The sequence below is a fragment of the Syngnathus scovelli genome, chromosome 5 (genome assembly GCF_024217435.2).
Source record: "Syngnathus scovelli strain Florida chromosome 5, RoL_Ssco_1.2, whole genome shotgun sequence".
In the NCBI taxonomy this organism is placed as follows: domain Eukaryota; kingdom Metazoa; phylum Chordata; class Actinopteri; order Syngnathiformes; family Syngnathidae; genus Syngnathus; species Syngnathus scovelli.
The window spans coordinates 20552334-20568516 of record NC_090851.1 but is presented as its reverse complement, the minus strand read 5'-3'; the positions used below and the strand labels follow the sequence as shown (position 1 = coordinate 20568516).

At 42.7% G+C, this 16183-nt stretch overlaps 1 protein-coding gene across 1 annotated transcript; it reads left to right on the top strand.

Annotated features, from left to right (window-relative positions):
- Positions 1 to 5299: 5299 nt before the first annotated feature.
- LOC125969629 (E3 SUMO-protein ligase ZBED1-like) lies at positions 5300 to 11707 on the top strand. Its single transcript, XM_049721914.2, has 2 exons — positions 5300 to 6940; positions 7142 to 11707. Exons 1-2 carry the CDS (start codon positions 6170 to 6172, stop codon positions 7592 to 7594), a joined length of 1224 nt encoding a protein of 407 aa, XP_049577871.1. The 5' UTR covers positions 5300 to 6169; the 3' UTR covers positions 7595 to 11707.
- Positions 11708 to 16183: the final 4476 nt, after the last annotated feature.

Below are 16183 nucleotides of genomic sequence, written 5' to 3'. Positions count from 1 at the left end.
GCATAAAATGCACAATAAAGTGAAAAAACCCCACATATGAGTCGTACCGGAGTATTGTCATGTAACATGGGGAGAAGAGCTGGTGTAAAGGGTAAATATGGATTGTTCATAGGAATAAATTGGTAGAGTCGAAATTCCAAATTTTAGCGGCAGATGGTACAAAATTTGAATTAAGGATTACAGAATAAATTGGCAGAGCTGAAATTTCAAATTTGTCCAAAAGATGGCGCCAGACCGAAACATGAGACCAAAAAGGGGCCAAAATAAGCTAAGCTAGTAAAAATAGAAATAAAACAGGAACACAGTGTCGGATTGAGAGTCACGCATGGAAGCACAAATGTGGTTTTTACTTTTTTGATTTCTTTGCTTGGCTAAAATGTATTCTGTAACAGCTTAAAGCAATATTGTTAGTCAATTCGATCAAGGGGCCCGCCACTGTGAGAATAGTGGCGTGACATAAATTGTTTGGAGAAGCACAAATGTGATTTTTACATTTTGATTTCTTTGCTTGGCTAAAATGTATTCTGTAACAGCTTAAAGCAATATTGTTAGTCAATTCGATCAAGGGGCCCGCCACTGTGAGAATAGTGGCGTGACATAAATTGTTTGGAAAAGCACAAATGAGATTTTTACTTTTTGATTTCTTTGCTTGGCTAAAATGTATTCTGTAACAGCTTAAAGCAATATTGTTAGTCAATTCGATCAAGGGGCCCGCCACTGTGAGAATAGCGGCGTGATATAAATTGTTTAAAGAAATAGATCAAAGGTTTGGATTTTTATTTCAGAGTTAATTGAAGTGTAACTTTAAAGAGTTATCCTCATGAAACAGGAAGTAAAGAAAAAAGAAGTGAAAGGTTTTACCAGGGGCTAGCTGTACATTTGGTGGAAAGTAATGCGTGGGCGGAAACAGCTGCTGAAGGCAACAGGTGTCCGAGCATGGGAAAACTGGGCAATCTTACCCTAGAGGGAGGGTATTAAACAGGGGTGGGCAAACTTTTTGACTTGCGGGGCGAATTGGGTTCTAAATTTGGACCGGGGGGCCGAACCAGGAGCAGTTGGATGTAGTGTTTGTGTGAAGTAATATAAACGACCTGTAAAGGTCATTGCATAAAAGATTTGGGCCTTTAGTAGGTTTTTTGAAAACAAATGCATTTATTAACAGCATTAAAAAAAAAAAACATCCCTAAAAAACTGCTATCAGTGATTCTCATAAAATATGACACTGTTATTATGAATAACAGTCTCCATCACTTCAGTGCCTGCAGGTCAGATTAATGAAAGATGTATGTTTATCTTATGAGATCACATCAAACGGCAAACATTCTGACCAAATATATCATCTTGAAGAATCGGTGAAAGCATACATCCAAATAAAGTAATCAAAACGGCAACACGGTGAGGGGTATCTGAAAATCAGAGCAGAGTTTTAACTCAAAAACACCTGGTAACAGAGGTGAGGAAACGGGAAACACTTCCTTAAAGTAAGCCTTAAGAACTTTACAGGTTAAGATTAGTCACAAACAGGTGGTGCATCAATGTCCTTGAGCATCCTGCATTGTTTGAAAATGAGAACGGTCGCTAAGTTTCAATCCCTGCTATTTGTACAGCTCATATTCAAAATGCATTTTTTTACAACAAACTTGAAAGCCTCCCCGTCATTTTCAGTGGGAACAGTGTTGTTGGTCTCCCTTTTTTTGCTAGTGTGTCATAGTCTGGAGTAAAATTTGTTGTGGCAATTCTTAGGAGAGATCCGAGGTGTTGGTCCGTTTACCTAGATCTGTGACGGGTTGATGTTGATGTTCATGTGGCTGAACGTCACATCGCGTACGTCGAGCCAAATTGGCCACTCTTTTTGAACACTCGGCACTCAATGTCCATCTTGCTTTTCCTTGGGCGACTCATTTAAATGGAAGGATTCCAGGGGAAGGTTTGTGGGTGGCTTTAGCGTAAAACTGTATCCGAAAGCTCGGCGCGCAAATTACAAGAATGCTGTCATCACAGCCCACGCTCTAAATTCGGCACTGAGACAAATAGAGTGAGAGTGCGCCATTTCCGTACTACTGAGTACGTACACGCACTTGTGAGTGTGCACCGAGCTTTCTGACACGGCTTCCGGTAGTAAATGCGCAGGCGAGTGGTTCCCCATCTACTGGGGAAACGCAGTCATTGCAGGCAAAATGACCGAAAAAAAAAAGTTTAATAATACAATTTATTTAGGGTTGGCGGGCCGGATTAAACGGTCCCGTGGGCCGGATGTGGCCCGCGGGCCGTAGTTTGCCCATACCTGGTATAGAAGAAAGAAAGGCGGGGGGGGGGGAGACAGAGAAGTATATAAAAAGTCCTGCAGGGGCAGCTACGGGGCTTTTTCCCCCAAAGAGCGCTCATACGTGAAGAAGCCCGAAGGAGTTTCAAGATTTTTTCCAAAGTCCCGGGATCTTTGTGTGAGACGCAGGATCGGTTGCTTGGATTAACTTGGATTTACTCAAAAGAATTGGACTGGACAACTTTGCATGAGGAACTAGGTGAGGGGAACGACTTTTCTGTATCTACGCGAGGGGGGGGGGGGGGGGGGGGGAATAGCCATCGGGTCGTCGGTCCCCTCGAGGCCAACCTGTTTCTCTAATTTGGATTTTAGAAGTAAGATCGAACTGATCACTCGACTTTGCTTCCACCAAAAATAGCACCCAACTGGTATCTACCTTTTCCCTCTTTCATGAACTGTGTTTTGCAATCGAATTGTTCTGGGATTGAATGATTTTATTAGCACGGGTATCAGTGAGTGAAATTGTTCGGTTTCTGGAGTAATTGAGATTTGTAATTCTATTTCATGTTTCTTCAATAAAAGTGTTTTGTATATTCATCTACTTCGTTGCGCGCTGATCTGTACGGAATGTGCAATCGATTGTTTGGGGTTGATTTGACAAATTTGATTAATTATGGTATAACATAGGACCGTAATAAATAAAAGTAACCTCAGACAATTTTAGAGAATTAAATAAACTTCGTAGTTATTTGAGATACAAGTGAATCACAATCCGTTTGAAAGTTTGCTTCGTCTGAATAAATTAACGGAAGTGTTTAAATCGGATTATTGTTTGGTGTAGAATTTAAAGTAATTTAATTCTTTGGAGAGCGGAGGCCCGTTTCCCTTTTTGACGGGCCGCGTAAAAAGTCACTCCGTACATGTTAGAGAATTAGATAGCCTTCGTAATTATTTAAAGGAAGAGTGAATTTCGTTAAATGTTAATTCATTTGAAAATTTACTTCCTCTAAATAAAATAACGACGGTAGTTAAATCAGATTATTTGAGTTGGTGACGGATAAAAGTATTTTTTTTCCGTCGGGCGCAGGCTTGTTTCTAACTTTGTCGGGCCGCGTCAAAAGTTAAATAAGACACGATCGAAAAATAGACTTGCCTTCCAAATTAATTACAGGGCAAATCTAATTAGAGTAGGACATTTTGATTTGTTTTGAGAGAGTTATTAATCTTTTTAAAGCGATCGAGAGGGTTGAAGCACTCCGACAGTTAAGTGCTGGATCTACGTATAAGAAGTTAGAATTAATAATGTCAAGTGCATTAACTTTCTTCTTAAATGCTATTATGGTCACACTTTTATTAATTCGATTCTCTTTCGGATAAACAAGTTGGTCGGCTCGCTGCTTGAGCGACCAAGTAGAACGGACCCATATCAACATTTACTTCGGCAAAACTAGTGCTAGGGTGCGCTATACAAACGAATCCCAGAGGTCTTAACAAAGACATCTAAAAATATCCGTAACATAATTCAAACTTCAAACAGTAGCGGGGGGCCATCAGTAAGGATGTGGTCACTTCGAAGTCTTGCCTCGAATTGAGTTACTCGGCTCGAGTTTTTGGTGGAAATTTACTTGACAAAATCCAACACCAAAAACAGACAAACCAGCTACAACAGGTTAACGATATGGTATGCTGACGTCACAAACACAAACAAGAAGCTGAGAACGGGCCTGATGTAACATTAATAGTTATCCAAATAACTATAACATAATTAACACGTTTATCAAACCATCTGTGTCACTCCAAATCATTAAAGCCATTGATCGAGTTTGTCTCCTTTATTTTAACAAGTCCGACGTCAGCGGCGCGTTGCAGTTCAAAATTTTCCACAGGCCCATATAACAATATATAAACTATGTATGAAATAACAATAATATAAACAACAATTTTGTCGAACCAGCCGTGTCACTCCAAAATCTTTAAATTCATCGGAAATCTTTGTCTCGTGTGACTTAAAAAAAAAAAAACAACGCGCACGCACGCACGCACGCACGCACGCACGCACGCACGCACGCACGCACGCACGCACGCACGCACGCAGGCAGGCAGGCAGGCAGGCAGGCAGGCAGGCAGGCAGGCAGGCAGGCAGGCAGGCAGGCAGGCAGGCAGGCAGGCAGGCAGGCAGGCAGGCAGGCAGGCAGGCAGGCAGGCAGGCAGGCAGGCAGGCAGGCAGGCAGGCAGGCAGGCAGGCAGGCACACACGCACACACGCACACACACACACACACACACACACACACACACACACACACACACACACACACACACACACACACACACACACACACACACACACACACACACACACAAATCCACGGGAATATTCATCCTCCGTGTCAAAAAACCAAGTGCGCCACTGACGCCAGCCTCGTCGTCAGTCTCGTCGTCAGCCTCGTCGTCAGTTGCGGCCCCAATTATTCCACAGATCTAGTATATAACTATATTGTAGCTTTACCAAAGTACCAGGCAAGACGTGGGTTTGGTAACTGACTATTTCACAAATCAAGAGCTCAACATATGAGCCAACACACGCAAGCGCCCTGGATCGCTCTTGCCGCCCCCTCCCCCCCCCCCCTGCTGCCTTCACGGCCTCCCTAGACAATCGGAAACTACTGAAGTCTAACAACATACATGTTGCTACTCTAAATAAACTATATGTCAAATAACTATAACATAAATAAGTTTATCGAATCATCTGTGTCACTCCAAATCATTAAATCTCCCGACTCCGGAAGTCAATGAATGGAACTCATTGTCAGTGAGCCTCCAATTATTCCACAGCCATAGTGCGCCCTCATGCGGTTTAAAGTGAAAATGACATGTGGTGATCAACTATACTAGTAATGTAATGTGTTAAAGATCAAATAAAAATTTGTGAAAATTTTCACAAATAAGTCGCTGTTGACTATAAGTCACCCAAACTATGGGAAAAAAAAAACGTGACTTATAGTCCGAAAAATACGGTAAACATCAAATAGAGGTGGGGGAAATTTCCGATTCTTAGATTAGTCGCGATTCGGCCATGGAAGAATAGAGAACGATTTGCAAACATCCAAATTCTGATTATTTAAATATGCCAAGTAAAGCGGAACTAAAATACAGTAAGCGCATTCTCCGAGACGCCATGCGGAACGGACCGAGAGCACAGTGGCACACTCAGCACACTTCCGCTGTACACTCCTCCAGAAAAAAAAACAAAAAAAAAACATGGCTGAGCCTGAGATATTCAACCCACTTCACCGAGAGATCCGACCTGCTCCTAAAAATTTAAAAGCAGACGTGTTGAACGATTTTAGATTCTACAATGTTGACGGAGGAAATGAATTCGACAAAAGCTACGTTGTATGCAAGATTTGTCGCACTAAAATAAAATACTTTGGCAACACAACGAATATGAGAAGTCACACAGCATGATTCCAGCCTACAGAGGAGGTGGGAAAGCCGGCTGCTGCTGTTGCTACTAACAGCCAGAGAACAATTGAGGACGCTCTGAGTAAGCTGCCAAACACATCGCAAAAGGCCAAGCGAATTACGAAAGGCATGGCGGAATTCATTGCAATGGGTTTGCAACTGTACTTGGTTGTAGAGAATCGGGGATTTCGAAGAATGATGGAGGCAACGGAGCCGAGGTACGTCATCCCATCCCAACGCTATTTCACCGATACGGCCGTCTCGGCACTCTACTGGCAGACTAAAGCAGAAATAACATCATCGCTGTTGAATGCAGACCAAGTCGCCGTTACATGTGATGCGTGGATCTCTGTAGCCACCGAGTCATTTGTTACTCTAACTGCGCATTTCATAACCGATGAGTGGGAGCTGAAAGCACACGTGCTTCAAACAAGAGTAATGCATGAAAGCCACACAGGTGCTAAGCAGTGCTTTAAATGAATGGAACATTGCAAATAAAGAAGTTGTTCTAGTTACAGACAACGCAGCTAATATGGTTGTCGCTGCCCAGCTGGGTAACCTCAGCCATCTGAAATGCTATGCCCAAACGCTGAACCTTGCGGCTCAATGTGCCCTGAAGGTGCAGAGTGTGGCCAGACTGCTCTGCACTTTTTTCCACCGCAGCACAGTCGGTGCACATCAGCTTGAAGAGAACCACAAGCTGCTTAACATCCCCAAGCACAAACTGAAGGTAGACTGCTGTACTAGATGGAGTAGTGCCTTTGAGATGGTGAGCAGGTTTTTGGAGCAGCAGCCTGCCATCACCGCCACACTCCTCTCCCCTCAAGTGAGAAGATCAGAGAAAGACCTATGTACACTCAGTGAGGTTGATGTCACAAATGCTGAGGATATCATAGCAGCCTTCAAGCCACTGAAGGATGCAACAACCGTCATGTCAACAGAGAGAAGCCCCACCATTTCTCGAATTGCTCCTCTGAGAGCTAAACTCCTCAATGAGACAAAGGACAGTCCTGGGATGTCTCCACTGGTCAGGGAAATAAAGAGAGCCATACACGAGAACCTCAGCAAGAGATACAGCAGTGAGCAGGAGAAGCAAACTCTTCAGATAGCTGCTGCCCCCGACCCTCGGTTTAAAAGCCTGCCCTTCCTGTCGGAGGTGGACAGAGAGGAGACCTATGACAGAGTGGTTGTTGAGGCTGCTGCACAACTCCAGGTAATTCTGCAATTTTTATTAGATTGTATTATGTATATAATATTCCCTGTAAAGTGTTACTCTGTGCATATTCTGCATTATATAACATTTATTTATTTTGTACATAATTCAATATCAAATTCAATCATTTATATCAAAAGTTGTGATAAACATTTGAGCCTTTTTGTTTACGCGTTTTCCTCATTATTTGTTTACCTACAGCAAAATGAGAAAGAGGACAAGGAACAAACACCTGCTGCAGGGGAAGAGGACCCACCAAACATAGATATGGAAGAGGAACACAGAGCTTTGTCATCTTCCCTGTTGGAGGATCTGCTGGGGAAGCACTTCACTCAAGCCGAAAGGCAGTCACAGCCCCGATCTGCCTACGCCAGGGCTCAAGAAGAAGTTTACACGTACTGTACTCGTACTCCAGCTCTCCATCTCTCTGAGGACCCTCTTGACTGGTGGGCAAGGAATGCAGTACATTTTCCTCTTATTTCCAGGCTTGCCAAGAGGTACCTGTGTATTCCAGGCACCAGTGTTGCTGCAGAACGAGTTTTTTCGACTGCAGGAGACATCATCACTGCACAACGCAGCACACTCTCATCTGAGCATGTGGATCAACTCCTGTTCTTATACAAGAACGTGGAATTTTCTCACGAGCACACTTGACCTATCATACATATTGTTGAGGTTCGGATGCAAATGGGCTTGAGTTTTTTTTATTTGTACCTCAGGGAAACTCGTTCATGTTTACACAACTTAAAAAGCAGAAAAGCACTTTTATGAGCCGTTTGTACTTAAGTAGTAGTACACATTGTCTTTCATTTAAGCCTGGGAGCACTTTTGAGTGGTTAAAAACAACATTTTTCTACAAAATGCTACCATTTATTTAATTGAAAATTGAATGTACTGTTTAGCTGCTGATACAAAATGAGACTTGAGTTTTTTATTTACTGTTTTGAGCTGTTGGTACTGAAGTGGTCGCTCATTTAAGCCTGAGAGGACTTTTGTTTTATTTGTAACACATGAAACACAAAAAGCACCTTGAGCTGTATACTAGAGTTCAAATGTTCATGCATTTCCATTCCAATGGATATTTCCATAAAGGTTATTAAAATATAATGGAAATTAATTCAACTCTGTTTCTTATTACAAATGCAGTGTTTTTTGAACTGCAATTGCTGAATGCTTATTCAGTGAGACAAAAAGAAATGTGGAAAAAGTGCATCATATACATAAGTTAAAAATGCATCAATAATCGTTTAATAATCGAATCGTAGCCTCTGAGGTGCCTCAAGATTCCCACCCCTAATATCAAATAACTATAATATAAAAAACAATTTTATCAAACCATCTGTCACTCCAAATCAATGAAACTATCGATCGAATTCTTCGTCCTTTATGTAAACAATGCCGCGTGTGCAGCGCGCCACTGATGTCGGACTTGTCGTCAGTTGCAGTTCAAATTATTCCACAATATAAACAACAATTTTATCAAACCATCTGCGTCACTCCAAATCATTAAATCCATCGATCAAATTCTTCGTCCTCTATGTAAACGCTGCATGTGCGGCGCGCCGCTGACATCGGACTCGTCGTCAGTTGCAGTTCAAATTATTCCACAGGCCCATATAACAATATATAAACTATAGGCTATATCAAATAACTATAATATAAACAATTTTATCAATCCATCTATGTTAGGGTTGATAGATTAGTTTGATATGATTATGTTGGAATGTAACCTGTAATAATTAACCAAACGTATCCTGTCTTAACAAAGTAGTAGAACAAAGTGCTAAGATCCTTTGAACTGATTGACCAGCTGCAGAGGAAGCAATCTAAGTTGTTCTGTTTACACAACATCGTAAAACACCCCCTGCTATGATTTGACCAGAGGCCAGGGGTTCAACCCCATCCTGACCACCCTCACCCCCACCCTGCTTTCTCTCAATAAATACTCTCTTGCAAGAATCCAAAGTCAGACTTCGTTCGATCATCGCTGCATGCACAGTGACGAACAAGCTCTCTACTTGCAAGTGTTCAAAAGGCATACTGTCTCCTGTGTGGTTCTTGCAAAATAAGTTAGAGTGAGCATCGCTCTAACATTTTGGTGCCGTGACCCGGATCCCTAACATACCCACTGCTGATCGATGGAGACGACGTGGTGTATTGTCGACAAGCCAGCGTCCATTAGGAGGACCTGGAAAAGAAAGACCTGGGGAAAAAATTCTTCGCTGGGCCAGCATCTTAGGTCTGCCTTCGTCTGACAACAGTGGATTGACGGGATCCGGAAGTGCAACGAACCAGGGGACAAGTAAGTAAAAGCCCTAAAGTTGTGGTGAAATGCGTAAAAGTGAAAAGTGCACGAGACATAGCTTGGGTTCAAGTCCCAGTGGAAGGAACAGGCTAAGAAAAGCAGAGCTTCTTCTTCGTTCATTGAAGAAGTTCGTAGATTTTTCTTTGTCTGTTTTTCCAAGCTATGGGATCTGGCTTGGGTTAGAGCCCCAGTGGAAGGAACGTGCTAAGAAACACAGAGCTTCTTTTTTGTTAATCAAAAAAGAACGTAGATTTTTCTTTGTCCATTTTTCCGAGCCAATGAACAGCTTGGGTTCGAGTCCCAGTGGAAGGAACGGGCGATAAAAAACAGAGCTTCTTTTTCTTAATTGAAGAAGGGCGTAGATTCTTTTTTGTCCGTTTTTCCAAGCTATTTGCCTTAAAGTTGTGTGGTTGAGAGTTACTGGTAGGATAAATTGACTAAAGAGCAGTACTTGCAAATAACACAGGCTAGAAATATGTTGAAAGGTCAATTTAAAACCGCATTGATGTTCCTCAAAGAAAAACATTTGAAAAAAATAAAATAAAATAAAAAAACTAAAACTACTAAAATTAAGATGGGAAATAAAAACGGTAAATCTCTAGCCCTTGAAGAAGATGAGAAGTACATGGCGAGTAGATTTCTTAATTGTATGCAATACATGCTAAAGTGGAAGAAAACGTATGGAGTACAAGGAAAGTTGAAATGTGGAACGTAGTGGTAGAATTTTTGGCTAGGAAACCAAAGGGATTGAGAAAGGAAAGAAAAGAGATAATTGCAACATGCTAGAGTGTGGTTGAAAGCTGCACAAGAGAGAAGAGAACAAATTCAAAAGACAAAAAATCGAAAAATTAAAAGTGATGAGGCCGCCATTCAATTAAGATTTGAAAAAGAATTCGGGTTGCACAGTGGCATCCCATTCAATGATGCAGTTGAGAGTGCTTATCAGCAACATCTTAAAAATGCGCTCCTCACTGGTTTCCCCCCTGAATTGGGCAACTGGGTGAGGAAACATTTGGTGGAGGTGGACACTGCTTGTGTTACAACAACCATGCAGTGGGCCAGAGACGCTGACAAAGTGAACAAGAAAGGCAAAAGTTCTGATGTATTTCATCTAGGTGATGATGATAATAATCTAGATGAAGATACAACAGTCTTCTTCCAAAGTTCCCAACGGAGCAGAGGAAGAGGTAGAGGCCAACAAGGCCGCAGGCTGCCATCCAATTCAAAATCCACATCAAATTTGGACTGTTGGAACTGTGGGAAACGGGGACACTTGGCAAGAGTGTGTCATCATATAAAACAAAACCAATCAAAGGGTGGAGGAAAAGGCAGAGGAAAAAGTCAAATTTTCAGCATGACTAGCTTCCTCCCTCTTGACCGCTCATGCCCCTACAGAGAAAGAAATAATAAATGTCCATACATCATTAGACATTCTGAGCGCATGAAAAGAAAAAAAAACATGCAACTTTTGGTTTAGATTCATTGTCAGATTACAGAATGACAAATGACCAGGGATCAAATTATGTGTGCACACAAAAGTTAAAATTTGCAAATCAAGCGGTAAAGAAATACAACTTGCTTCTAAAAGATAAATAAAGAATTAGAATGTGCTGTCCTTGCGTGTGTGGGCGGGAAACCAGCTTCATGATCGACTGCAGGAAATGGCCAGCCTGTGACGAATCATTGATGCCGGGCTCCCACCCCTCACGCGCGAGAGCTGTGCATGTGTGTGCGTATGTGTTAAAATGATGAAATTGGCTAAACCTTTAGTGCAAAGAAATTACTAGACAGTGGTCTATCCAATTTGCACCGCAAAACAGAAATAATTTTGAAAAATAAAAATGAGAGGAAAAGAAAAAAAGCTGTTTCCGGGCAGAAACTGATCCACACTAGTGCACATTAGTGTTGAGCCCTCATGAGAAAATTGTGAAATTAAGAAATTGCAATGCATCGCTCTTATTTATTCATTGTTTGTGCCTTCTTGTTTTTACTTTTTGTGTTGTTTACTTGCATGTATATTGTGTACTGTGTCTTGTCACTGTGGGATAGTGGGAAACGTAATTTTGATCTCTTTGTATGTCTTGGCATGTGAAGAAATTGACAATAAAGCAGACTTTGACTTAATAGGAATAATTGATTGGTTGTGTTATAAGACTATACAAACTTCTATATGTGAGTTAAATCCGAGAGATTGAGTTTTTTAAATTTAAGAACAAAGAAAAAATTCTGATTAATTTGCCAGCAGTTTTTTGTTTTGTTTTTTTCTTTTTGATTGATGGATTGTTCTATCAGGAACCTTAAGATATATTAGGATAAGGGTCATGAGTTGAGAATAATGTGAATGTTGTGTGGAGAACTTGGATAAATTGAGACCAATGTGATGGAAAGACTCCTTTTTGGAGACTGTGTGTGAGATGCAAATGAGCATTGATGAATGATTGCCTAAATGAAAGGAAAATACAGGTTGAATGGTTGAAGTTGTTGGAGATTACTATGGAAAATTAGTAGAAAACCTTTGAAGAAAGAGTGATTTTGATTGAGTTAAATGCTAGAAAAAAAAAGTTGCTTTTGGATTGATAATTAACTAGAGACAAACAAATGGAAAACCAGTAATATATCCAGAAGATGGGTGAACTGGGAAACTGAGAAGCGTTTTGGAAAGAAAGACAAATTAAATGATACAATCATGTGTAGTAAAGTCAAAGTCTGCTTTGACACATCCTCCCAAAACGTTTGTCAAGGTGTGAGACATGGACGTCACCAAGCCTCAGAAGGAGGGAGGGAGTAGGACAGATAGTGAAAGATCCATATCCATATTTACGACATATGGATTCTCTAACACATTTGGCGTCATACCATTAAGCTAAGATTTTCTCAAACTTTTCAAACTCAAACTTTGCTGTAAACAATCGGAAGATGATTGAAAAGTGACTAAAGAAGCTATGAGGAAGTGGTGTAGCTGTTTGGAAGGGCACGCGCTTATGCGCTTCCCTGACTAATCAACATTTGGTTGACTGATAAGCAAAGGAACCATCTGCTACAGAACATCCATTCCTGCAGCCCAAATCCAACCAAGATCAGAGTCTCCTTTAAATCTGCTTTAAAACAGGAGGCAATACATGGGATAGCCCCTGTCATAAATGGTCTTTGGTTAGGAGGAAACTTTAGGAAGTGCTCAAACTCGTCTCGCAAACACTCCTATTTGCCCAGTTCAAAAGGGCAATAAAATTGACTAGTGAATGATTCCAAGGAAATCGTTGTTGACTTCCGGAAGGGTCACACAAAACACCTGCCGCTGATCATCGACGGTGCTGTGGTGAAGAGGGTGAGCTGCACCAAGTTCCTGGGGGTGCACATCAGTGAGGACCTCTCCTGGTCCGCAAACACCTCGTCACTGGCAAAGAAAGCTCAGCGCCGCCTGTACTTCCTGCGGAAGCTCAGGCGTGCATGTGCTCCTCAGGCAGTCCTGTCTACATTCTACCGTGGCACCATTAAGAGCGTCCTCACCAGTTGCATCGCTGTCTAGGGTGGTAACTGCACTGAACAGAACTTGAAGGCCCTGCAGCGCATAGTGAATACGGCTGGTAAGATTATTGGTGCTTCGCTCCCCCCCTGAAGGACATTTACACCTCTCATCTCGCCCGCAAGGCAACCTCGATTGCGAGAGATGTGAGTCACCCGGCTCACTCTTTGTTTGACCTTCTGCCCTCTGGGAAGAGGTACAGGAGCCTGCGCTCCCGCACCACCAGACTCGCCAACAGCTTTTTTCTCCAGGCTGTTAGGACCCTGAACTCGCTACCCCCTTCTGTGTAGCGTGCGGCACTGTTGCGCTATTTTCTGGTATGTCTGCTGTACGCTCACTTGCTCCTTTTTTTTGCTCCTCTTATTTATTTATTTGTTGTGTTATTATTCATTATTTATTCAGCACGCTGTTGTTATACTTGTTTACTTGTTTGTCTGTTGTGGGCCATGTCTTGTCACCATGGGATAGGGGGGAACGAAATTTCGGTTTCTTTGTGTGTCTTTGGCATGTGGAGAAACTGACAATAAAGCTGACTTTGACTTTGACAACATTTGCAAAATGCAGACGAAGAACTGTCCTTGTCAGATAGCATGATCAGAGCACTCAAACTGAAAGATGTGTCAAACGCAAATTTACTGCCGCCTGATCTTTCTTCCCCACAGGTCAACAACCGCTCCAAGCCAGGAGTCTGAGACGACATAAAGGTCGTCAAAAAGGACAAACTGGGCAAACCATGGTGGCAGGGGCCATTCCAAGTCTTGCCGACTACCCCCACTGCACTGAACATTGCTGGAAGGCCCAGCTGGTTTCACCTCAGCCACTGGAAGTTACAGAGAGTGCTGGACGCCATTTTCGGAGTGGGGGGAAATCTGACTATAAAGGGGCCTCATAGTTTAGGGCGGGACGTCTCAATGTTGGTAAAGAATCCATAGATCCCCACTCTGACTAGGCCAGGGGTGCTCAATACGTCGATCGCGATCGACCGGTCGATCGCCAAGCTACTACTGGTAGATGGCATGACGTTAAAAAAAAAGCAAAAAAAAAAAAAAAAGCTGTATGCTAGAATCCAGCCCATCGCTTGATTGACATACAGGTAGGCCTGTCGGGAGGCAATCACAGTGAACCGCACATGCGCAATAGACAGTGACTACAACCCCTCACCGCAGCATGTTTAATGGCCGCGCACACACAAACCGCCAAAGTTTATAAGCTAATCAACGCAAGCACTCGCTTTTTTCTTTTACACAAAAGAAAGTTTATGATCATCAAAAATTAGTGGGGTTGCTGGACCAAGTAAGAAGCCAAAAACATATCACTTTCATATGGAATGGGAGTTGGACTTTTTTCTCACAATGTCATTTTCTAAGTGCGTTACAAAAACTACACGCACCATATTATTTATTTATTTATTTATTTATTTATTTATTTATTTATTGTATTTATTGTAGTGGGTAGATCTTTGTGATTTGGTCATTTTAAAAGTAGCTCGTAAGCTGAAAAAGTTTGAGCACCCCTGGACTAGGCAATGGGAAATATTGGTGTCTCTGCCATCCTAGTAGCAACGGGGCTCCAGATGCTAGGTGGATCCTCTGCTGCATTGTGGTTGGAGCGTGCTATGGTCTATGGGCTCATCTCAACAGACAAATTGACAATGTAGACCGAGGAAAAAGATGGTCACATGATGAGAACTTTGAAGACTGGTTATGGGACCCCAGAAACCCACACGAAACCAACACTTGGTATCTGTGTGTGACGCTCACTGTGAGCGTAGAGCGTCACGTAGAGCGCCGCAGTGTCACTAGATAGACGATCTACATTCCTATATTTGTATATTCTTTTCTAGTTTTTCCTTGCCTTTTACGTATTTGACTTCTCTCTGATTCACTCACTCGTCGCCTCATGAAGCCACGTGTCGGGTCAGAAAACCTGGGGTTTTGGTTGAGATGCAGTCACATTTCCCATTACCTATCCGTGGTCTCATCTGGTGACGGGGTTTGAGTTTATCCTTGCTTTTTACGTTTTTTACTGCACTTTTGGGAGTTTACTTTTGTTGAAAGTCGCGGACTGTCAATCCCTGCCATTTCGACCACGTCACTGTTCGGCTCTCGATCGTCGATCACTGGACATGCGGACAGACCATCCCCACCATTTTGTCCACATCGCTGTCTGGCTCTCAGCGGAGGCTTTGTGGCCGTTTGTCTACCGTCGATCATCGGACACAAAATATGGCTGCGGATCAAGAGGTTTGTACAGCTTCGTGCACCAACTGCACCCTTCTCTTAGAGAGGTTGTCCCTGCTAGAGGAACGTGTCCGCCAGCTAGAGCAAAACAGTGCGATAACAGTAGATGTGGCGGACACAGATGCGGACTGTAGTCAGCCCGCTAGCCCAGTTAGCATTAGCCCCAAGCGGCTTGCTAATCGCGATGAGCCAGGAAAGACGCATAGCCGTCCAAAGTCATCTCGGTCTACTGGCCCTCGCACCTTGGTCATAGGTGACTCCATTACCCGAAATATCACGCTTAAATATCCAGCCACGGAAATGTGTACTCCTAGGGGCAGAGCACCCGACATAGAAGCTAACTAGCTGACTCGCAATAAGCCTAGTCAAGAGTGTAGTTCCAACAACATTAGCTACTCGGACATAGTGATACAAGTTGGCGCCAATGCTATTAGGATGAGCCAATCAGAGATCACAAAGAAAAACATAGCGAGGACTTATGATCTCGCCAGAAAGATGAGTCGGCATCGAGTATTTGTCTCTGGCCCCCTGCCTGGGAGAGGCACTGATGAGAGGTTTAGTAGATTAGTCTCCCTTAATCGATGGATGACTGGGCTCTGTAAAAAGCAGGGACTGTATTTTATAGATAACTGGCCCTCCTTCGGGGGCCGCCCCGACCTGCTGAGGAAGGACGGCCTTTACTCTTTCTAGGAATATAGATTACTGTTTGAGCCACAGGTCACTTTAGAGCAGGCCGGGGCACAGGTGATTAGACCACCTGTTAGGATGGGTTTGGAGTCTGTTAAGTTAAAGTTAACTAGTGCTAGGCTAGACTTCCAGCATGCACATAGCTCCTTGTGTAGACTAGAGTGTCACAGTTTGAATAGTGCTACAGTACACATGAACACACTTTCTACTGAGGTAGTAGACAAATCCAATCACTCCACCCCAAACGGTATCGCTGATGAAACAGTGCCTGTTTCAGATCATTTTACATGTGTAACAAATATTTACTATCAAGTTCCCACGGTCGTATCGTCCCACCGCGCTAATAAACATTTGAGAGGTGATGTCAGGCCTACAGAACACAATCTTACTCACATTTTGTTTAAAAATCCTTCGATAGATACGCACCCTGATCGACCGATTATACTTAAACTCAGTTTAAGAGGCCTGAGTCAGACTTCATTCGATCA